This window comes from Chiloscyllium punctatum, chromosome 28 (genome assembly GCF_047496795.1).
Source record: "Chiloscyllium punctatum isolate Juve2018m chromosome 28, sChiPun1.3, whole genome shotgun sequence".
Classification (NCBI taxonomy): Eukaryota; Metazoa; Chordata; class Chondrichthyes; order Orectolobiformes; family Hemiscylliidae; genus Chiloscyllium; species Chiloscyllium punctatum.
Genome location: NC_092766.1, coordinates 9,495,014 through 9,519,751, shown reverse-complemented (window position 1 = coordinate 9,519,751; position 24,738 = coordinate 9,495,014). Strand labels below are relative to the sequence as shown.

Sequence of the window (24,738 nt, the reverse complement as noted above, 5' to 3'; positions counted from 1 at the left end):
GACATGAGTCTTGGTAAAGGCCAGTGTCAGTGTGGGCCCCCATAGCTGTTACCCACCAAGATAAAATGAGTGCAGATTCCCTTTTGCCCTTCCAAACAAAGGCAGACATTTCCTGTTCAAAGGAAATTTGTAGTTGAGTTGCAGATAGGAGACTTCCTAGGTTACTTCAGGCTCCAAGATTGGTTCAGAGAGTTGGAGGAATTTCTTCAAAATGTACCTTTTTGTTTTTCCTCTCATGAATGGGGTAGTTAGAAGGCAAGTTGCAGTGTACATGGCTTTGTTCTGGCTTTTTGGGGTGAGTTTCATGTACCAAATGGTGTCTCCTCTCCTTTTGTTTTATGTCCTTTGTGTATGTATGCATGCACCAAATCATATTCACGTGGGAAGATGCTGTTTTTCAGTAGCCTGACTTTTTCCCATGAATTTACAGATACTGTGAAGTGAAAGAGATTTTCCATTAATGAGGATTATTCAGCAGTTTGCACAAAAGTGTAGTTTGAGATAAATTGGTTGATAATATTAGAAAGTAAAAGTTGAAGTTAAATGTTATGATTAATTTTTAGCTTTTCTTATGCTGATAGCAAGCTTCTTGCTCTAGATAGTGGAGGAGAAAAGCTAAGAATGAACAGCTGAAGTCTGATATGCATGATGCAACAGTTTGCAGACTTTTCACTTATCCAGGCACTTAGCAAGGAACGTCTTCATTCTGATTGGCGTAGGACAAAGCCAGAAAGTCTTCTGGTAGTCCACCTGGCTGCCCAACACTTAGTCACCCTTCTACTGTCCACTATGTATCCTTCTTCACCCAAGTTTTTGGATGTGTTGTTTCGTCCCAGACCCAGTGGACCTTTTCTGTACTATAAACCTCTAACTCTCTATTCCCCATGTCTATCTGTCTGCAGTTCTATGTTTGAACCTTTCCAGCCGGATTTCTGCTCTTGCTGCAGCACTGTACCAGCTGTAACCAGTCATGACTTTGCCGTTTTGATCACAGTTGATCTTCCCAGTTGTAGCAAGAGAATTTCCTGCAATGGCTCACTTATCAGTTCTGCACCTATGCTTCTGGTGTCCTCGAAGGAACCATTCTTTGAGACCCTCCCCCAAACTAATTTATCATGTTGTCCAAGTTGACACCATCTGAAAACATACCATGCACAGGTATATTGATGCAATCCAGCTGTAATAAAATCCCTGGTCTCTTAAACTTGTCATTGTCCGTCTTTTTGGGCTGCTTGTCCAGCATCCACTATTGGACAAAATGAAATGTGTTCTAATTAAATACCGAGAAGATCAAAGCCACTGTCTTGTGTTCTGTAGACATCAATTCCATTCCTCTACCTGGCAGTTGTCTCTGATCTAGATGATTCACAATATTAGAACTCTGTCTGAAAATGTGCTAAATTTTTGCTCCATTTCCCTGTATTGTCAAGACCATCTTCTTAACTTACCTATCTTCACAATCTGCCCCAGGCCATCTGCCACTGAATATCTTATCCATACTCTGCTATCCCAAGACACTGCTTGACTGGAAAACTTCCATTTTCCATTGACGAACTGATCGAAAACTCTGCTGCCCATTTGCTAATTTGCAACTTATTTGTTCATTACGTCTGTGCTAATTGGACCTAGAATCAGGGGATGTAGAGTCAGTATGGATAGAGCTGAGAAATTCTAAGAGTAGAAAGACCCTCTTGGGAGTTATCTACAGGCCCCCAAACAGCAGTATGGATGTAAGTTGAATAAGGAGCTGAAATTGGCCTGTCACAAAGATGTTACTACAGTGGTTATGCGGGATTTCAACATGCAGGTAGACTGGGAGAATCAGGATGGTATTGGACCTCAAGAAAGAGACTTTCTGGACTGCCTCCGAGATGGACTCTTAGAACAGCTGGTGCTGGAGCCTACCAGGGAAAAGGCAATTCTGGATCTGGTATTGTGCAATGAATCAGAATTGATCAGGGACCTCAAAGTGAAGGAGCCTTTAGGCGGTAGTGACCATAATACAATAAGCTTCAATCTGCAATTTGGAAGGGAGAGGGTACAATCGGTAGTGACAATGCAGTATTTCAGTTGAATAAAGGGAACTATGGAGCTATGAGGGAGGAGCTGGCCAAAGTTCAGTGGTGCAATACCTTAGCAGGGATGACAGTGGAGGAACGGTGGCAGATATTTCTGTGTATAATGCAGAAGATGCAGGATCAGTTCATTCCAAAAAGGAAGAAAGATCCTATGAGGAAGCAGGGGTGACTGTGGCTGACGAGGGAAGTTAAGAAACGTATAAAGTCAAAAGAGCAAGAGTATAACATAGCAAAGATCAGTGGGAAAGCAGAGGACTGGGAAGCTTTTAAAGAACAACAGTGGATTACTAAGAAGGAAATATGCAGAGAAAAAATGAGGGACGAAGGTAAACTGGCCAAAAATATAAAGGAGGATAGTAAAAGCTTTTTTAGGTATGTGAAAGGGAAAATAATGGTTAAGACCCAAATTGGGCCATTGAAGACAGAAACAGGGGAATATATTACGGGGAACAAAGAAATGGCAGAAGAGTTGAATTGGTACTTCAGATCTTTGTTCACTGGGGAAGACACAAGCAATCTCCCTGAGGTAACACTGGCTGAAGGACCTGAACTGAAGGGAATTTATATTTTCCTGGAATTGGTGTTGGAGAGACTGTTAGGTCTGAAGGTTGATAAGTCCCCAGGCCTGATGGTCTACATCCCAGGGTACTGTAGGAGGTGGCTCTAGAAATCGTGGATGCGTTAGTGATTATTTTCCAGAGTCCGATAGATTCGGGATCAGTTCCTGCGGATTGGAGGGTGGCTAATGTTGTACCATCTTTTGAGAAAGATGGGAGAGAGAAAACAGGAAATTATAGACCAGTTAGTCTGACCTCAGTGGTGGGAAAGATGCTGGAGTCTATTATAAAGGATGAAATTACGACACATCTGGATAGCAGGCACAGGATAGGTCAGAGTCAGCATGGATTTATGAAGGGGAAATCATGCTTGACTAATCTTCTGGAATTTTTTGAGGATGTAACTCTGAAGATGGACAAGGAAGATCCAGTGGGTGTAGTGTACCTGGACTTTCAGAAAGCCTTTGATAAAGTCCCACATAGGAGGTTAGTGAGCAAAATTAGGGCGCATGGTATTGGGGGCAAAGTACTGACTTGGATTGAAAATTGGTTGGCTGACAGGAAACAAAGAGTAGTGATAAACGGCTCCCTTTTGGAATGGCAGGCGGTGACTAGTGGGGTACCGCAGGGATCAGTGCTGGGACCGCAGCTTTTTACAATATATATTAATGATATAGAAGATGGTATTAATTAGCAAATGTGCTGATGATACAAAGCTGGGTGGTAGGGTGAAATGTGAGGAGGATGTTAGGAGATTACAGGGTGACCTGGACAGGTTAGGTGAGTGGACAGATGCACAGTAGATGCAGTTTAATGTGGATAAATGTATGGTTATCCACTTTGGCAAGAACAGGAAGGTAGATTACTACCTAAATGGAGTCAGGTTAGAGATCTGGGTGTTCTTGTATACCAGTCAATGAAGGCAAGCATGCAGACACAACAGGTAGTGAAGAAAGATAATAGCATGCTGGCCTTCATAACAAGAGGGATTGAGTATAGGAGCAAAGAGGTTCTTCTGCAGCTGTACAGGGCCCTAGTGAGACTGTACCTGGGATACTGTGTGCAGTTCTGGTCTCCAAATTTAAGGAAAGACATTCTGGTTATTGAGGGAGTGCAGCGTAGGTTCACGAGGTCAATTCCTGGAATGGCGGGACTATCTTACGTTGAAAGATTGGAGCGACTGGGCTTGTATGCCCTTGAGTTTAGAAGATTGAGAGGGGATCTGATTGAGACGTATAAGATTATTAAAGGATTGGACAATTTGGAGGCAGGAAACACGTTTCCGCTGATGGGTGAGTCCTGAACCAGAGGACACAGTTTAAAAATAAGGGGTAGGCCATTTAGGAAAGAGATGAGGAGAAATTTCTTCACCCAGAGAGTGGTGGGTGTGTGGAATGCTCTGCCCCAGAAGGCAGTGGAGGCACATTCTCTGCATTCGTTTAAGAAAGAGTTGGATAGGGGAATCAAGGGTTATGGAGATAAGGCAGGAACAGGATACTGATTGAGGATGATTAGCCATGATCATATTGAAAGGTGGTGCAGGCTCGAAGGGCAGAATGGCCTACTCCTGCATCTATTGTCTGTTGACTATGTTTGCCCTCAGTCTGACAGTGTCTTGATTTATTAAACATTTCATTGTTTTCAGATTATTCTGCCCTCTTTGTCACTCTTTCTTTGCGGTCTCATCCAACTCTGTAACATTCCAAAATATCCACGCTACTCCAGTTTTGGCCAGCTATGGGCTTTTGTAGACTTCCATGACTCCACTATTCGTGGCTGTCTGGGCTCAGCAATCCCATCTACAAACCTTTTAAACCTCATCTTTTAAAGAGCCCTCTTAAACCAGCTTCATTGATTAACCTTTTAGATTTGGAGATGCTGGCGTTGGACTGGGGGGTACAAAGTTCAAAATCACACAACACCTGGCTATCCAACAGGTTTATTTGGAAGTACTAGCTTTCGGAGCACTGCCTCATCAGGTGGTTGTAGAGTATAAGATTGTCGGGCACAGAATTTATAGCAAAAGTTTACAATGTGATGTAACTGAAATTATATATTGAAAAAGACCTGGATTGTTTGTTAAGTCTCTCATCTCTTATAATGGGCATGTTGGTTTCAGTTCTTTCATATGCAAATTCTAGAACTTTCTTAAAGTTGCATTCTCAAGTGATTGAACGTTTAGACACATCCTACTGTCTCCTTTTATTCAGTCTCGATTGTTTTTGACTGGTTTTCAATCCTTTGAGGTTGCATGAGATGTTTTTCTTTATTAAAGGTGTTATATAATTGTGTGAATTTGTAACTTTCTGATTCAAGGCAAGAATATAACTGAGTCAAGTTTATTTGTATCTAACTAATTTTACTCAGGGGTGTAACTTTTTACTTGAACCTTCTCTAAACATCATTTGTTTTCTGGCTTCCTGTAGAAGCAAGCTGCACTATGTCTTTGAACCCTCCCACCAGCAATGATGCATGCCTGAGCATCGTGCACAGTCTGATGTGCCATCGACAAGGTGGGGAGAATGAGACCTTTGCTAAACGTGCCATTGAGAGTTTAGTGAAAAAGCTCAAAGAAAAGAAGGATGAGTTGGATTCATTGATTACAGCTATTACAACCAATGGAGCACATCCCAGCAAGTGCGTTACAATCCAGCGGACCCTAGATGGACGACTACAAGTAAGTAAAATGTGAAGTGTAGATTTTATAGTAGCACTGTTCATGTAAAATACTTCTGCTTCATAGATGTAGTTTTTAAAGGGTAGTGGCTTTACAGCAGCTATTCTAGGTTGTACAGGAACTATGTGACGTATGATCAGTTATTAACTGATATTACTAAATATGTTTGGGCATAGGTAAAATGTTCTGCCCCTCAGTCACCATCGACATCCCCTCTGCTTCCCAAATGAGCTTTCCATGGAAGCACATAAGATAGAACACCCTTCCTTTCCTTCTCACAAAGGCCCCAAACATTTCTGAAAATTGAAACAGCGATTAATTCTATTTTATATATTGTAGTCACTGCTCCTGAGATGATGTCCTCTATGTTGAAGAGGCCATATGGAGACACCTCCATGTCTTAGACGTTCTAGTCATCTGTCATTTAAATTCTGCAGTATGCCCCAATGCTCACGTCTCTGCTCTCTGGCTCTTGAAGTATTCCAGTAAAGCTCAGTGCAGATTTAAGAGGTGCAACATGTCTTTTCATTGGGAACTTGACTGTGGTTCACTGCTACCTTCTTAATGGCAGTTAAGAATGGCCAGTGAATGCTCACATTTCCAAAAATATGTTGATCCCATGAACAAAAAGCTTCTATCAAATCCTCATGCAATCTTATATTCTATCTTTTTGTCTCCCACATTGACTACTTCTCTCTATCTTGCATAAGCTGACTGTTCCTAGGGAAAGTACATGAAGCCACATTTTGTAGTTATATCACCCCTTCTCTTCTCATAAATTCTGTTGCTGATTTTGCTGCATCCTTTGCCCCGATATCTTACTTTCTGACTGGAGTAGGGAGTGTCTGAGAGGCACTGGAAATTACAATACTTTTATAATTGGCCTTCCAGTCTTGGCTGTGTAATAAGTTCTTCGTTCGTGAAGTACACAGTTATTTGTGACAAGTCACTTTGAATATTGGTGGGAAATGGTTATTTTTAAAGTTCCAACTTAGGTTATTAAAATTATTAAAACACATTGAATCACAGCATAAAAAATAGTTCTCATGAAAGCTGGATTGCTGCAAAAATATATCTGTCATCACGTCACAATAGCACAGGCTGTGGTCATAATGCTTCTTTTCTTGGCTGGTGTAAACCTGAGAGTTGTTTTGCTGTTACTTCAAGGTCTTTACTTCAGGATTCTTTACCCACCACTTCCCTTGAGATTTGCTTGGTAATTGGCTGGACAAGAGCTAGAAGGATCTGTTCTTATGCAACCAGTGCCTGTACAGAACTGGCTTTCTCACAAGGCCTCTTAAGACTCCATGACTAAATGTTTTAAATTGCTTTCAGAGACCAGTACTTTGCTCAGTTCACACCTTAACTTTCCAACTCTATTTTTTCAAAAAATGCTTATAAGGAGTACAGAAACAAAGATTGGTCCTTTTCTTAATATTGCTTGGATTGCAAATGACCAGTTCAAGGTACTCCAGTTCTGGGGCAATTACAAGGCTTTTGATTTGATGCAGAAGTTTATTAGAAGTTTTATGAATGTCAAATGATAAAAGGAACTGGAGTTATTCTCAGTTACACACAGATGTTAAGAGCGATTAGCTGTAAGTGTTCAAAATAGTGGGTTTAATGCAGTAAGTAAAAGAAGTTTTTCATTTTGCACTCATCAGGACTTTTAACAAGAAATATCAAAGTCAAGTATGAACGTTTTGTACTGTGAGAGAAGAGTACTGATTTGTTGGCAGGTGGCTTCCAGAAGAGGTGTTGTCATGACGGATGCTGATGGGTGCATTATGCAGAGCTTTGGCAAAAAGTCTTTTATGCAGCAATACTTAAATTCTGAACAAGCAAGCAATTATAAGAGTATGGAATGAGAAATTGTTTACAGTAACAGGAGTTTCAGTAACTTGAGGATACAGATTTAAGGTAATTGGCAAAAGAACTGAAGGTGATAGCAGGAAGCAGAGTTTTGTTCAGTGAGTTGATCGGAATGGCGATCTAGAATGCAGTGCCCAAAAGGAAGTGATTTCAATAATACACTTTTAAAAGTGAAATAATCATGAGAATGAATGGGGAATAATTTTCAGAGCTATGAGGAAAGAATAGGTTATTAGGACTAATTGGATAGCTCTAACAAAGAGCTGGCACAGGCTCAATGAGCTGAATGCACCTCCTTCTTTGCAGTATGATTCAACTACACGACTCCTGAAGAAAAGCCTCTCCACCTCTGACTTTTCAGCACACTGTCCTGTCTCTCAGACCTTTCCTTTGTCATCGTGTGAATGTCTTGTTTCCTTCCAAATCTATCAAGTGTTAATCAAACATTATCACAAGTAGCATACTCTGATACTGACCATAGTAAGACTGCCCTGTGTCATTGAGAAAATGTTGTCTGCGGTTTTGTCTCATTTCTAACCTCATATCCTCTCGGTCATGCTGCTGCAATCCATCTTCTCAACCATAACTTTCTTATTTCCAACTTGACTTTTATTTCCCTGCTCAGCCTTTTACCCTCTGCAATCAGTTTACTTGGGCCTTTTCTACAACTGCAGCAGATGACAATGTAGGAACAAAGCAGACCATGTAAATCCATACGAGCATAAATGAGTACTGCAGATGCTGGAAACCAGAGTTTAGATCGGAGTGGTGCTGGAAAATCACAGCAGGTCGGGCAGCATCCAAGGAGCAGGAAAATCAGCATTTCGGGCAGAAGCCCTTCATCAGGAATGGAGGCAGGGAGCCTCCAGGGTGGACAGATAAAATTTTATCTCTCCACCCTGGAGGCTGCCTGCCTCCATTCCTAATGAAGGGCTTCTGCCCGAAACGTCGATTTTCCTGCTTCTTGGATGCTGCCTGACCTGCTGTGCTTTTCCAGCACCACTCTGACCTAAACATATGTAAGTCCATTCATCTGTTCTAAAGTAAATACCTGGGGTGGATATTGTTGGCTTACTCATACAGGTTGTAGACCATCAAAGGTTTGAGAATAAGTAGCTTGCCAACTATTTTGTGTGGGAGAGCAGGCACTTCAGATATAGTTGTTTCACCGGCTATTCGAATTGGAGCAATTGGATTGTATGCTTTTATTTTTATTTCAGCAATGCTTGTGCACCATTTGTTTATGAGGGTTACAACCAACTGTTCCTTTAGTTATGATAGCAAGTTTGGTGGTTCTTTTTTGATGGATTGTTCCATTGTGTAATGAGCTAAAATAGTCATTATTGGTTCTGTACATGCCTTTTGACGAGCCCAGCAATTTCTGAAAATCAGTTTCATTTCCCTTGGTGGCTGAACAGGTAAAGGGACCGGTCAACCTAGCACTGAGCCATGCAGACCAATAAGTCTTTCATCTCTGATCTAAGTTGAGTGAACTTGAAGTGGTTAACGTGACATGGTTGGTCATGGAATCAGAGAAAGTATGAGATTAGATTACTTACAGTGTGGAAACAGGCCCTTCAGCCCAACAAGTCCACACCGACCCCCCGAAACGTAACCCACCCAGACCCATTCCCCTACATTTATCCCTTCACCTAACACTGTGGGCAATTTAGCGTGGCCAGTTCACCTAACCTGCACATTTTTGGTCTGTGGGAGGAAACCGGAGCACCCGGAGGAATCCCATGCAGACACGGGGAGAATGTGCAAACTCCACACAGTCAGTCACCTGAGACGGGAATTGAACCCGGATCTCTGGTGCTGTGAGGCAGCAGTGCTAACCACTGTGCCATTGTGCCGCCCACATTATTAGCATTATTAGCATGACAGTTTGTTATCTGAAAAGCATCTTAGTAGATAACCTTCAAATTAAATTGGATAAATACTTGGAAGGGAAAAATTAGCAGGCTCTGGTGAAAGAGCTGAGGCAATGGAACTAATTGGGTAGTTATTCCAAAGAGTTTTCATCAATATAAGCTAATTGGTCTGCCCCTGTGCTTTTTCATTCTTTGATTCTAAATACTCCATTATCTGAGCTACCCTCATTTGCCTTGGAGCCAATTCCTTCATGTCTTTTATGACACGTTATAAAACGTGTTAATGGTGTGTGTGCCTGAGTGTGTGAGAAAAAAAGTTTGGAAAGGCTTCACATGATCTTGATTTCTCGAAAACTTCAACGGTTTTTAATTTGAGTCTGAGCAAAGGCTACTTTAATTATCACTCCAGCTAAGTACTTTAAATTGAGTTCTAAGCCTCCAACACAAATGAGCCTTTCTCAAATTACCCAGAGATTGATATAACCATAACTCTAATAATAAATCTTTGCTTTTAATTGTTTGCTGTCCAAAATGTGCACTTGTGTCATTTTTACAATTTGTTCACATTAGGATTCTGGGTAATCCAAGATGGAGGTTGGGAAAAAAATTCTGGCTGTAAGAGCTGCTCCTTTTCTTGAGGTATTTTAGGTGTTGGAGGTAATTTCCTCGAATTCCAGGAGCAGCAATTACTGTTTTATATGCTGTTGCATTATTTTGGAACTTTGGGGGGAAAAAAAAGTCAAAACAACAGCAGTTTTAAAAGAGAGAAGAACAGACAAAGGAAACACGTGAGGACAGTGCAGCAGAGAGCGAGAGAACCTGCACAGTTACTGCCTTTGTTGTTTTTGAATTTGTGTATCGCTGGACATCGGTGTGCATCTGGGAAAATTAACATACAGTGAATTTCACAACTAATCTTGGAGGAACCTGTTTGGGTGAAGTTCACAACACAGAATCAGATAAGTTAATCATTGTTTTAAGTCTGTCCAGTAGAAAAAATGCAGTAGTGAGTACAGTGGGTTCTTTCTTGATTTATATGTTTTTGGAGCTAAGTCTCTTGATTAAACTTAAAATATAAGCCATACTATTAATTTAACCTAGTGCAGTGTTTTGTAGAGGAATAATACGGTGTTATTTTCTGGGTCTCAAGAAAGAGTTGGATGGAACTCTTAAGGATAGTGGAATCAAGGGTTCTGGGGATAAGGCAGGAACAGGATACTGATTGAAGATGATCAGCCATGATCATAATGAATGGTGGTGCAGGCTTGAAGGGCAGAATGGCCTACTGCACCTATTGTCTGTAGATTGTGAAGGAGCAAAAATGGTCTTTGCCGTGATTTGTACTTCTTGTCAGATATGGGAGTTTAAAGAGAGTTTAAGGGTTACTGCGGATTATATCTGCCATAAATGCTGTTGGATGCGAATCTTATCAGATCGAATGGATCGGTTGGAGAGACAGATAGAAGCGATGAGGAATTTGCAACAGTAACAGTATGTGATGGATGGCAGTTATAGGAAGGGGGGAAGTCTCAGATACAGTCACATAGATGGGTTAACTCCAGGAAGGGTAAGAGAGGTAGGCACCTAGGGCAGGAGTCTTTTGTGGATATGTCATTTCAAAGAGGTATGATGTTTTGGAAAATGTAGGGGGTGATGGATTCTCAGGGGAACGTAGCACAAATAGCCAAGTTTCTGGTATTAAGAGTGGCTCTAATGCAACGAGGGGTACGTTGGCTTCTAAGATTGCGATAGGGGATTCTGTAGTCCAAGGTACAGACAGATGTTTCTGTAGCCAGTAGAGAAAAAGCAGAATGGTGTGTTGTTTCCCTGGTTCCAGGGTCAAGGATGTCTGAGAGGGTGCAGAGGGGGAGAGGGGCCAGCAAGAGGTCATTGCCCACATTGGAACCAACAATATAGAAAAGGAAAAGAGATTCTGAAGAGAGATTACAGAGAGTTAGGCAGAAATTTAAAAAGGAGGTCCTCAAGGGTAGTAATATCTGGATTACTCCCAGTGCTACGAGCTAATGAGGGCAGAAATAGGAGGATAGAGCAGATGAATGCATGGTTGAGGAGCTGGTGTATGGGAGAAGGATTCACATTTTTGGATCATTGGAATCTCTTTTGGGGTAGAAGTGACCTGTACAAGAAGAATGGGTTGCACCTAACTTGGAAGGGGACTAATATACTGGCAGGGAAATTTGCTAGAACTGCTTGGGAGGATTTAAACTCGTAAGGTGGGGGGGGGAGGGGGGGGGTGGGTGGGACCCAGGGAGATAGTAAGGAAAAGAGATCAATCTGAGACTGGTACAGTTGAGAACAGACATGAGTCAAACAGTCAGGGCAGGCCGGGACAAGGTAGGACGAATAAATTAAACTGCATTTATTTCAATGCAAGGGGCCTAACAGGGAAGGCAGATGAACTCAGGGCATGGTTACGAGCATGAGACTGGGGTATCATAGCAATTAGAGTAACATGGCTCAGGGATGGGTAGAACTGGCAGCTTAATATTCCAGGATACAAATGCTACAGGAAGGATAGAAAGGGAGGCAAGAGAGGAGGGGGAATGGCATTTTTGATAAGGGATAGCATTGCAGTTGTGCTGAGGGAGGATATTCCCAGAAATCCCCATCCCGGGAAGTTACTTGGGTGGAACTGAGAATTAAGAAAGGGATGATCACCTTATTGGGATTGTATTATAGACCCCCTAATAGTCATAGGGAAATTGAGAAACAAACTTGTAAGGAGATCTCAGCTATCTGAAGGAATAATAGGGTAGTTATGGTAGGGGATTTTAGCTTTCCAAACATCAACTGGGACTGCCGTAGTGTTAAAGGTTTAGATGGTGAGGAATTTGTTAAGTGTGTACAAGACAATTTTCTGATTCAGTATGTGGATGTACCTACTAGAGAAGGTGCAAAACTTGACCTACTCTTGGGAAATAAGGCAGGGCAGGTGACTGAGGTGTCAGTGGGGGAGCGCTTTGGGGCCAGCAACCATAATTCTATTCGTTTTAAAATAGTAATGGAAAAGGATAGACCAGTTCTAAATTGGAGAAAGGCCAATTTTTATGGTATTAGGCAAGAACTTTCGAAAGCTGATTGGAGGCAGATGTTTGCAGGTAAAGGGACGGCTGGAAAATGGGAAGCTTTCAGGAATGAGATAACAAGAATTCAGAGAAAGTATATTCCTGTCAGGGTGAAAGGAAAGGCTGGTAGGTGTAGGGAATGCTGGATAACTAAAGAAATTGAGGGTTTGCTTAAGAAAAAGAAGGAAGCATATATCAGGTATAGACAGGATAGATCGAGTGAATCCTTACAAGAGTATAAAGGCAGTAGGAGTATACTTAAGAGGGAAATCAGGAGGGCAAAAAGGGGACATTGCTTTGGCAAATTTATTAAGGAGAATCCGAAGGGCTTTTACAAATATATTAAGGACAAAAGGGTAACTAGGAAGAGAATAGGGCCCCTTAAAGATCAGCAAGGCAGCCTTTGTGTGGAGCCGCAGAAAATGGGGGAGATACTAAATGAATATTTTGCACCGGTATTTACTGTGGAAAAGGATATGGAAGATATAGACTATAGGGAAATAGATGGTGACATCTTGCAAAATGTCCAGATTCCAGAGGAGAAAGTGCTGGATGTCTTGAAGCGGGTAAAGGTGGACAAGTCCCCAGGACCTGATCAAGTGTACCTGAGAACTCTATGGGAAGCTAAAGAAGTCATTGCTGGGCCTCTTGCTGAAATATTTGTATCAGCGATAGTCACAGGTGAGGTGCCAGAAGACTGGAGGTTGACAAACGTGGTGCCACTGTTTAAGAAGGGCAGTAAAGACAAACCAGGGAACTATGGACTGGTGAGCCTGACCTCAGTGGTGGGCAAGTTATTGGAGGGAATCCTGAGGGACAGGATGTACATGTATTTTGGAAAGGCAAAGACTGATTGGGGATAGTCAACATGGCTTTGTGCGTGGGAAATCATGTCTCACAAACTTGATTGAGTTTTTTGAAGAAGTAACAAAGAAGATTGATGAAGGCAGAGCAGTAGATGTGATCTATATGGAGTTCAGTAAGGCATTCGACAAGGTTCCGCATGGGAGACTGATTAGCAAGGTTAGATCTCATGGAATACAGGGAGAATTAGCCATTTGGATACAGAACCTGACTTAATTTTAGAATTTATGTTCATGTCGTCCTTAGTCTCTAAAGAGCATTCTGAAATTGCATCTTATTGGTGTGGGAGGGCACTCCCTTCAGAGATTTTTTTTTGCTGTGTGCTTTAGTGAAGCTTTTCACAGGAGGGGAAAACGTGCCTCCCTGAAAGGCTGGAAGATATTAAAGACTGGAAAGCATTGTGGTGGTGGGAATTAGGTCAGAGGTGTCTTACTTTGAACATTTGATAACAGAACTTGTTTGAGGCTTTTTTTTGTATCTTGCTGTTATCTGATGTGCTGTATGTTTGTGAAAGTGAACACCCTTGAAAGCTGTCATTGACACTGCTGAGTGTTACTGTGATCTTTGTGAAGGTCTTACTTTCAAACATTTTTTACCAACAAATTTATAGAAGAAGCAACAAATGGAAACAATAGATGGATTCAGAGTGACAGAAAGTGGAAAGTAATTTTTCACAAGGGTCAGTACTGGAACCATGAATAATTTAGACTTTGGAATAATGTTTAAATTTTTCAAGTAGCACCAAATTGAGATAGGATAACCAATACTTAGAGGATTGCAACAAATTAGAGTACGTACTTGCAAAGTATGCATATGATTTGCAAATGAAGTTCTACATGTAAAAGTGAGTTGTACTTTTTGGAAAGAAGGTTCAGAGATTATTTACTAATGATGCGAGTCTTGGTGGGGAAGAGTACAAATATATGAATCATTGACGGTTGTGCCACAGGTTAGAAAGATAATTTTGAAAAAAGAAAACCAAACACTAGGCTTCGTTGCTAGAGGGATACAATTGAAAAGTAGGGAGCCTATGTCAGACCTAACGAAGCTTGGTTAGACCACATTTGGACTACTGCGTGGTGCCCCACGATTCAAACTTACTCTCACTCAGGAAAGGAGGATGTATTATCACGTGGAGTTGGCTGATAATCGACATGGGTGATGCTTGAGTTGCTTCCTGCTTGGTTTCCCAATCCAGGATATGCCAATGTTGCCAATGTTGCACCTTTTGTTCCCCAACTCCTTTTGATCATTAGACCTAACTATTGTTCAACCTTGTCTCCAAACCAGTACCCTTACCTTCATCCCCTGGTGATAGACTAACTCTTGCAACCCTTCTCCCCAAGCCAGCACCCTTACCTTTATTACCTGGTTATAACCCAACTCTCACCCCTTCTCTCTAAACCAGCATCCTGACTTTCATTTCCTGATGACAACCCAACTCTGATTACCCTTCTCCTTAAACCAGTGTGCACCTCAATCGCTGTAAGTCCCTATACAGCTCTGGGCCCCCAGCTGAGTGATGCTCCGAACACTGCGCTGTTCATCCAATCACAAACCGTTTCCCTCCCATAAGTCTGGCTCAAATATGGGAGAGAAATGACCTGGAGCTATAAAGTCTTCTGGTGAGATTTGTCTATGTCTGAGGATAAACTTGGATGGTCCTGTAGGATTCTTCCACTGATTACATTGTGACCCATGTACTGTCTGTTGGACGCACCTGGTGTAGTGTCACTGCAGAGGTTCTGAAGATGCTTTCCAAGGATGAAAGTAGAAAGAGATTTGTATACATGTCAGAAGTAAAAGCTGTCTTGCTGCTTCGGAGCAGTGAGAGGCGGGAGCCGGGAGGAGGTGACATTGGTGTGAGGTGATTGTCGGGAAGGCCGGTAAGTATATTTAAACTTCTTACCTTCAGGCCAGCGAGGGAGGAGTGAGCAAAGGACTTCTGGGAAGGGTAAGTAGAACAGTTTGTATTTGCGTAGTTGCGTTACCCGAGACACTACTCGGGTTGTGTCTCCCACCCATCATCCTCCTCCTCTAACCTAAAGAAAAAGTTGTGGGAGCCAGATTGACAAGGTGAGGTAACTAGTTTATTTCCTAATCCTTTTTTTTTAGTAGTCACTTCAGGAATTAGAATAGTGGGAATGGAGTTTAGGGCAGTGGAGTGTTCCTCCTGCAGAATGTGGGAAGTGAGGGTCACCACTAGTGTCCCTGCTGACTATATCTGTGGGAAGTGCACCCAACACCAGCTCCTTGAAAACTGCGTTAGGGAACTGGAGCTGGAGTTGGATGAACTTCGGATCATTTGGGAGGCAGAGGGCGTTATTGACAGGACTTTCAGAGAGGTAGTCACTCCCCAGATAAAAGAAAAAGACAGATGGGTGACAGTTAGGGGACAGAAAGGGAACCAGCAGGCAGTGCAGGGATCCCCTGTGGCCGTTCCCCCCAACAATAAGTATACTGATTTGGATATTGTTGGGGGGGAATGACATCAGGGGAAAGCAGTGGGGCACCTGCTGCTTAGAAGGGAAGGGGGAAGAGGAGCAGAGCAGTAGTCATTGAGGACTCTATAGTTAGGGGGACAGATAGGAGGTTCTGTGGGGACGAGAGAGACTCACGGTTGGTGTGTTGCCTCCCGGGTGCCAGGGTCTGTGATGTCTGATCGTGTTTTTGGGATCCTTCGGGGGGAGGGAGAGCAGCCCCAAGTCATGGTCCACATTGGCACCAACGACATAGGTCGGAAGAGAGATGAGGACTTGAGGCAGAAATTCAGGGAGCGAGGATGGAAGCTTAGAGCTTGGACAAACAGAGTTATTTTCTCTGGTTTGCTGCCCGTGCAACGTGCTAGTGAGGTGAGGAATAGGGAGAGAAAGGAATTGAACACGTGGCTACAGGGATGGGGCAGGAGGGAGGGTTTCGGGTTTTTGGATAATTGGAGCTCTCTTTGGGGTAGGTGGGACCTCTACAAGCAGGATGGTCTTCATCTAAGCCAGAGGGGTACGAATATCCTGAGTGAGAAATTCGCAAAAGCTATTAAGGTGGATTTAAACTAATACAGCAGGGGGATGGGAACCAAAATTGTCGGACAGATACAGAAGAGGATGAAAGTAGGGAGTTCCAAAATCAAGTGTCTGGCACTGGCAAGCAAGAACCTGGATTGAAGTGTGTGTATTTCAACGCGAGGAGCATCCGAAATAAAGTGGGTGAACTGGCAGCGTGGGTTGGTACCTGGGACTTCGGTGTTGTGGCCATTACGGAGACATGGATAGAGCAGGGACAGGAATGGCTGTTGCAGGTTCCGGGATTCAGATGTTTTCAGTGAGAAATGCCTTTGGTATTGATCTTCTAATCATCATTGTCCACAGGAATAGTGTCTGAGGACTGGCGGATAGCAAATGTGGTTCCCTTGTTCAAAAAGGGTAGTAGAGACAACCCTGGTAATTACAGACCAGTGAGTCTCAGTTGTTGGTAAAGTTATTGGTAAAGGTTATAAGCGATGGGATTTATAACCATCTAGAAAAGAATAATCTGATCAGGGACAGTCAGCACGGTTTTGTGAAAGGTAGGTCGTGCCTAACGAATCTTATTGACTTTTTTGACAAAGTGACCAAACAGGTAGGTGAGAGTAAGCCGGTTGATGTGGTGTATATGGATTTCAGCAAGGCGTTTGATAAGGTTCCCCACGGTACGCTATTATACAAAATGCGGAGGAATGGGATTGTAGGAGACATAGCAGTTTGGATCAGTAATTGGCTTGCTGAAAGAAAACAGAGGGTTGTAGTTGATGGAACATGTGCATCTTGGTGTCTAGTTACTAGCGGCATACCGCAGGGGTCGGTGTTGGGTCCACTGCTGTTCGTCATTTTTATAAACGACCTGGATGAGGGCTTAGAAGGATGGGTTAGTAAATTTGCAGACGACACTAAGGTTGGTGGAGTTGTGGATAGTGACGAAGGATGTAGTAGGTTGCAGCGAGACATAGATAAGATGCAGAGCTGGGCTGAGAGGTGGCAAATGGAGTTTAATGTGGACAAGTGTGAGGTGATTCACTTTGAACAGAGTAATCGGAATGCAAAGTACTGGGCTAATGGTGAGATTCTTGGGAATGCAGATGAGCAGAGAGATCTCAGTGTTCATGTACACAGATACCTGAGAGTTGCCACCCAGATTGACAGGGTTGTTAAGAAGGCATACAGTGTTTTGGCCTTTATTAATAGAGGGATTGAGTTCTGGAACCAGGAGGTTATGCTGCAGCTGTACAAAGCTCTGGTGCTGCCGCACTTGGAGTATTGTGTACAGGTCTGGTCACCACATTATAAGAAGGATGTGAAAGCTTTGGAAAGGGTGCAGAGGAGATTTACTAGGATGTTTCCTGGTATGGAAGGAATGTCTTACGAGGAAAGGCAGAGGGCCTTGAGGCTGTTCTCATTAGAGAGAAGAAGGTTGAGAGACATACAAGATAATCAGAGGGTTAGATAGGGTGGACAGGGAGAGCCTTTTTCCAAGTATGGGAATGGCAAACACGAGGGGACACAACTTTTAAGTGAGGGGAGATAGGTATAAGACAGATGTCAGAGGTAGTTTCTTTACTCAGAGTAGTAAGGGTGTGGAATGCTTTGCGTACAACGGTAGTAGATTCGCCAAGTTTAAGTACATTTAAGTCGTCATTGGACAGGCATATGGACGTACATGGAATGGTGTAGATGGGATGGGCTTCAGATTAGTATGACAGGGCGATGCAGCATTGAGGGCCGAAGGGCCTGTACTGCGCTGTAATGTTCTATGTTCTCTTGAAATTATATTGAAGCCTTTAAACTTGTGAAAGAGCATAACTCTGTCTCAGAATTAAGGGATGCCAATTTAAGACCAACATGAGGAATTTCTTGCCACAGACAGTCCTTACGTCTATTTAAGGCCATGATAGATTCTTGATCAGTAGGTGAGTCTAGGATTATGGGGAAGGGCAGAAAAGTGGGCATGAGGAATTTTGGGTAAATCATAATCCTATTGAATGGCAGAGCAGGCTTGAAGGGTTGAGCGGTCTATTCCTTTTCCTATTTGTATGGTCTTATGGCGTTGGAGGTCACTAATAGAAGATTGGACTATAACCTGGTGTTGTGTGAATTTTAACTTTGTAAACTAGTAGAAGATAAGTCACCAAGAAATCCAAAAGGAAAATTGGAAGGAATTTCTTTCTCCAAAAATTGGTCAGGATGTGGAACTTGGCTATCACCAGGAATGGTTGAAGCAAATTGTCTGAATGCATTAAGGCAATAGCCAACTATAAGAGGGCAAAGGCAATATGGGATGCTTATTATGGGAGGAAGCCCGAATGAAGCATAAACCCTAACCTGGACTAGTTGATTTGAATGGCTTGTGTGTGTTTTATATCTGAAATAATCTTGCATATAATGTTACAATATTCCAAAATTCTCTGGACATGGAAAAAGTTCCAGTGGATTGGAAAATGGCGAATAGTTTCATAATAATAGAAGCAGGTGTAGGCCATTTGGCTCGTCGAGCTTGCTCCTCCATTCATTAAGATCATGGCTGATCTATCCGTCATCTCAGCCCCTCCTACCTGCATTATCCCCATAATCCTTCATTTCCCCAACATGCAAAAATCCATCCAAATGCATCTTCAATATATTTAATGAAGCTGCCTCTACTGCTTCCTTGGGCAGAGACTTTCATAGATTCACTACTCTCTAGGAAAAGTAATATCCCCTCATCTCTGTCCTAAATCTACTCCCCCTAATCCGAGGCCCAATGTGACGCCCTGATTCAAACAGGGAGGGAGGCAAAATGTGAGAAATTACAGACCAATTAGTTTAACATCTCTTGTTGGGAAAGTGTTAGAATCAGTTATAAAGAAAACAATATCTGGACATTTGGAAAGTCAGACCACTATCCGTCAGTCAGCGTGGTTTTTTGAAGGGCAGAACATGTTTGATTAATTTGCTAGAGTTCTTTGAAGATGTAACAAGCAAAGTGTATAATATGGAGCATGTAGGTGTAATATATCTGGACTACAGAAGGCATTTGATAAGGTGTCATGCAAAATGTTAATTCACAAGGTTGAATCATATGGAATTAAGGGTAATTTTATAGCTTGGATGGCTGACTGGCTGATGGACAAAAGATAGAGAGTCGGAATAAATGTTTTTTATTCTGGATGGCAAGATGTAACTAGTGGGGTGCCACAGCATTCAGTCCTTGGACCCCAGCTATTTACACTCTATGTTAACAATCTGGATGCAGGGATAGAAGGCTGTATAACCAAGTTTGCAGACGACTCAAAAATAGATAGGACAGTAAATTGCAATGAGGAAATATGAACCTTACAAATGGATATAAATAGGTTAGGAGAGTGGGCCAAAATGTGGCAGACAGAATTTAATGTGTATAAGTACGAGGTCATGGATTTGGGCCGAAGAAATGGGAAGGCAACCTATTATCTTAATGGGGAGAGACTTTGTGTGCTCTGGTGCATAGGGGTCTAAGTGTACGTGTTCATGAGTCACAGAAAACTAGCATACAGGTACATAGGTAATCAAGAAAGCAAGTGGAATGTTAGCTTTTAGAGCTAAAACCATACAATATAAAGGTGAGGAAGTATTGTTCCAACTATATAAGGCATTGGTGTGACCACATCTGGCATATTGTGCACAGTTTTGGTCGCCTTATTTGAGGAAAGTTGTAATGGGATGGGAGGCAGTTCATTAGATTGATCCTAGGGATGAGAGGTTTGTCATATGAAGGGAGATTGAAAGATTTAGGTCTGTACTCTCTGGAATTTAGAAAAATAAAGGGAGATGAAATTGAGGTATCTGAGATTATTAAAAGGTATGGATGAAATAGAGGTGGAGCAGATGCTTCTTTTTGTGGGGCATTCTCAGACAAGAGGTCATTCTTTAAGATAAGGAGCAGCAAATTTAAAACAGAGTTGAGGAAAAGCTACTTCTACCCAAAGGGTTGTGAATCTGTGGAATTTGCTACCTCAAAGTGCGGTGGATGCTGAGATAGCGAGTAAATTTAAGGAGGAGTTAGGCAGGTTTTTAATTGATAATGGAGAGAAGGGATATGGAGAGAAGGCAGGAAAATGGAGTGAGGAGCATATCAGCCGTGATCAAATGACAGAGCAGACTCGATGGCCCTGCTCCTGTATCTTACAAACTTATGAACTTGTCATGTCATTACAAGTTCATAAGTTTGTAAGATACAGGAGCAGTACTACTGTATAAATTGGTAATTATTGTTCCCTCCTTGAACTATTCCAAGTTTCATTAGCAACAAAGCCATTGTGCTGAAGATAAGCTATTAACCTTCCCAGAGCCTCGATGCCACAATTACAAATGAAGTTGTGAAAATTGATTAGAACTGTGATTTGTGAAGTGATTTGTTTAGTTAACGGTGAGCAGGTCAAATTGATTCCTTTCAAATTTATAATATTTAGGGCTAAAAATGTGCAAGGTGAAGTTACTGTTTAACCATTTCCCTTCACCCCTTGGGAAATCCTGATGCCAGGCTTAGAATAGTAAATGTTGCTCCAGTTTATTTCGACTGATGCCATGTCCTAATCTAAATACAACTTTTACAAAGGAAAGTGCACTTCTTCCAGTTTAGACATGGCTAACGTGATAAAAATGATTTCCCTGGATTGCATGACTAGAGTGTGATGCTGTCTTGTTTGTACTGATCTGAGGATCAGAGGACTTTTGTAGCTGGGCGTAGCAGCTTCCCCCCTCACTTGTCCAGCTTGTTGCATCTGAGAGTGGAATTAGTTACACTAGCCTTGTGTTAGGAACCAGATTAAAGGGGAAGACTGTTTTGTCTAGAGCATTGTGATGTCCAGTCCTTCAGGGAGGAACTGAAGAACGCACAACTTTTCAAATGACTACATGAATTTGGTGGGATTAAATGTTTAAGGTTCACTGACCCTGCAGTGAAATGATAAGAATGAACAAAGCTGTCAAATTGTAGCCTCATTAAAGTGGCCCTCACTTTCACAGTGAGTTTGACAGCATTTCACCCTGCAGCATCACAAAACAATAGTACCTGTCTTGAATGGCTGCTAAGTGAAAGTCTCACTTCCAATCAACCAACTCCTGTCACTTCTTTCCCATTTAACCTGGTCACTTCCTACCCCTCCTTTCAATTAAAAAAAGCCATCCTTCCTGGGCTGCAGATGAAGGGCTGTGCTACCTTTGGAAGAAGACCGATTTGCTGTTGACAGAATTCAATAGCTGGGAAAAATGGCATTTTAATAGGACTTTTGAATGTTTACATTGATATCCTTGTTGTTATGGACCAGACCAAACCACCTCAAAATATAAGGTAGCTTAAATCCTAACATTTTCTTATTTTAAAGGTAAGTGTAATGCACTGCGTTCCAGATGCAGTTCGATTGGTGGTAAAACTATTTGACTTTAAGCAAAACATACTTTATTTTTACACTGCAGTTAAAATACTAACAAATCAAAAATAAAATATAAGAATTGGTTTAACTGTAACTATCAAAATGCTTAATGAAATAATACATAAATTAACTACTGCTAATTAACTATACCAATATAATCACATACTGTAAACACACCCTTGGCAAAGTCAGTCAGTTAGATTGCCTCCTGTGCAATTCTAGCTGCAGGAAGAGAATCCCCAACGTTTAACTGTAACAGAGAGAGGAATAAGAATTTCCACATCCAGCTTCAAGACCCTAGCAAATGCGAAAAGCTCAAACTGAAATTCCTGGTTTTGTCGGAGCTGGACCCCACCTTTTCAGGCTGCTTCTATTCTTCCAACATTTTTTAAAAACCCCAAGGCCTCCCGAGTTGTTTACTTTATTGGCTTTGAACAGCCGGCTTGTCACCACTGTCTCACCCTTTTTTCCTTTAAGAAAAAAGTCAGTATTGCCTTTGGTAAAGTTCTTGTGTATGCCAGTTAAAATCTTCGTCCCTCACTGCCTTGTAAGATGGACAAACAAGTAGCGCTTAGTTGTCTGCTAATATTACTTTACTCAGGCTCAAGTCTGCCACCACACTAATCTCCCACTCTCATTCCACCTTCCTGCTCTCAACATAGCGGTCTGACTCCAATGGCCCAATTCTCATTCCCATCCTCCACAAGGCAGTGGCACCCATTGTCTATCCCACAGACTCTGCTATGGGTCCAGTCCCGGGCTGAGTGAAAGCATTCACACTGTGTTACTCTTCTAATGGTAGATTGTTTCTCTGCAGCCTTTGTAGCTGATAGTTTTTTGGTTTATTAATAAATCTAATAACCAGGAGAAAAATGGCTTCTGATTGACCAGACAACTTTAAAAATCTTCCAATTATTTTTATCTGGACTTTGAACAAGGGCTTGGAGAGCCATTTATTGCATTGCTTGTTGGATGTGACTGTTTTTGGTGATAGAGATTACAGCTTTGGGAAGTGCTGTCGAAGGCATCATGATGAGCTGCTACAGTGCATCTTGTAGAAGATGCACACTTCTGTTGCTAAATGTCAAGAGTGGATGTGGTTTCAACCTGTGGACTACTTTGTCCTGGATGGTGTCAAACTTCTTGAGTGTTGGAGCTGCACTCATTGTGGCAAGTGGTGGGTATTCTATCAGCTGGACAGGCTTTCAGTAGTCAGAAGTGAGTTACTCATTGCAGGATTTCCAGCATTTGACCTGCCCTTGTACTCACAGTATATATGTAGCTGGTGCATTTCAGTTTCTGGTCAGTTGTGAACCCTGGATGTTGGTAATGGAGCACTCAGTGATGGCAACACCATTGAATGTTGAGCGATGGTTCAATTCTCTTTCGATGGAGATGGTCATTGTCTGGCATTTGTATGGCATGAATGTTATTTACAGAATATTACAGTGGGGGGAGAGGGGGAACCAGTTTTTACGAATCTGGAAATTAAAGCAGAGGCCAATGACCCTTTTGCTCTGGTGCTAATGTTTTGAATTGGAGTTTACCTTTCTCCACATTCTTCTCAAACATTGAAAACATAACATAATTCAAAAGATCATTGGATGACCCTCTACTTGAATAGATATATGTAGTAAAGCATTTTCCCCTAACTTGTGGACGGCACGGTGGCTCATTGGTTGGCATTGCTGCCTGACAGCATCAGAGACCCGGGTTCAATTCCATCTGTTTGTGTGAAGTTTGTACGTTCTCCCTGTCTCTTCATGGTTTTCCTTCCGATTTTAATTTGAATTGAATTTATTGTCACATGTACTGAGGCACAGTGAAATGCTTGGTCTTGTGAGCAATAGATTAGATTACTTACATGTTTAGATTAGATTACTTACAGTGTGGAAACAGGCCCTCCGGCCCAACAAGTCCACACCGGCCCGCCGAAGCGTAACCCACCCATACCCCTACATCTACATCTACCCCTTACCTAACACTACGGGCAATTTAGCATGGCCAATTCACCTAACCTGCACATCTTTGGACTGTGGGAGGAAACCGGAGCACCCGGAGGAAACCCATGCAGACGCGGGGAGAACGTGCAAACTCCACACAGTCAGTCGCCTGAGGCGGGAATTGAACCCGGGTCTCCGGCGCTGCGAGGCAGCAGTGCTAACCACTGTGCCACCGTGCCGCCCACGGATCGCATGGTTATATAGCATAGATAAGTAAATAATAGGTAAACAGCGGCAAAAGCCAAAACACAGGTACAGGCGAATGCTAAGAGTTTGTGAGTCCATTCAGTATTCTAACAACAGTAGGGTAGTAACTGTTTTGAAACCGGCTGATGCGTGTGTTCAGGCTTCTGTACCCTCTCCCCGATGGTAGAGGTTGTAGAAAAACATTGCCAGAGTGGGATGGATCTATGAGAATGCCGGCAGCCCTTCCTTGACAGCGGGCCTGGTAGATGGATTCTTCAGATGGGAGCGTGGCCTTTGTGATTGTCAGAGCCGAGTTCACCACTTTCTTAACTGTCTCCGATCTTGAGTGGTACAGTTGCCATACCAGATAGTGATACATCCAGACAGAATACTCTGGTGCACCTATAAAAGTTGGCAAGGGTATTCACCATCATGCCAAATTTTCTCAGCTTTCCGAGGAAGAAAATACATTGTTGGGCCTTTGTAACCAGTGTGTCCACATGAAGAGTCCAAGAAAGCTTGTTGTGGATGACCATTCCCAGTAGCTTGACACTCTCCACTTGTTCCACCTCTGTGCTGTTAGTGTGTAGAGGGGCATGAAAGTCAATAATGAGTTCCTTGGTTTTGCTGGCATTGAGAACTAGGTTGTTCTCAGTGCACCATTTTTCTAGGTCTTCAACCTCCCAATGGTAGACTGTTTCGTTGCCATCTGAGATTTGACCGACTATGGTCGTGTCATCAGCGAATTTGTAAATGGCATTAGTCTGGTATTTGGCGACGCAGACATGGGTATACAGTGAGTACTGTAGGGGGCTGGGTACGCACCCCTGGAGGGTTCCAGTGTTAAGTGTTAGTGAGGATGAAATATTGTCCCCAATCTTCACTGATTGTGGCCTGTGGGTCAGGAAACTGAGGATCCAGTTGCAGAGAGTGGGGCTTAGTCTGAGATCACTAAGTTTAGTGATGAGTCTCGAGGGGATAATAGTGTTGAAGGCTGAACTGTGGGTCAAGAGTAGTGGGGAAGCTAGAGTTGATTAATGCCATGATCAGCCTTTCAAAGCACTTCATGATTACCGAAGTTAGGGCCACTGGACGATAGTCATTGAGACATGCATTCTTAGG

General features: G+C 42.4%; 1 protein-coding gene across 4 annotated transcripts in view; it reads left to right on the top strand.

The window, feature by feature from the left end:
• Nucleotides 1-24,738, top strand: part of LOC140453977 (mothers against decapentaplegic homolog 4-like) — a 138,712-nt gene that overhangs the window by 28,564 nt on the left and 85,410 nt on the right. For all 4 annotated transcript variants that reach the window (XM_072548865.1, XM_072548867.1, XM_072548864.1 and 1 more), the window contains one exon: nucleotides 5,062-5,312. In XM_072548865.1, coding sequence (XP_072404966.1) covers nucleotides 5,076-5,312 — 237 coding nt within the window. In that variant the 5' untranslated portion in view covers nucleotides 5,062-5,075. The remainder of the gene's footprint in view (nucleotides 1-5,061; nucleotides 5,313-24,738) is intronic.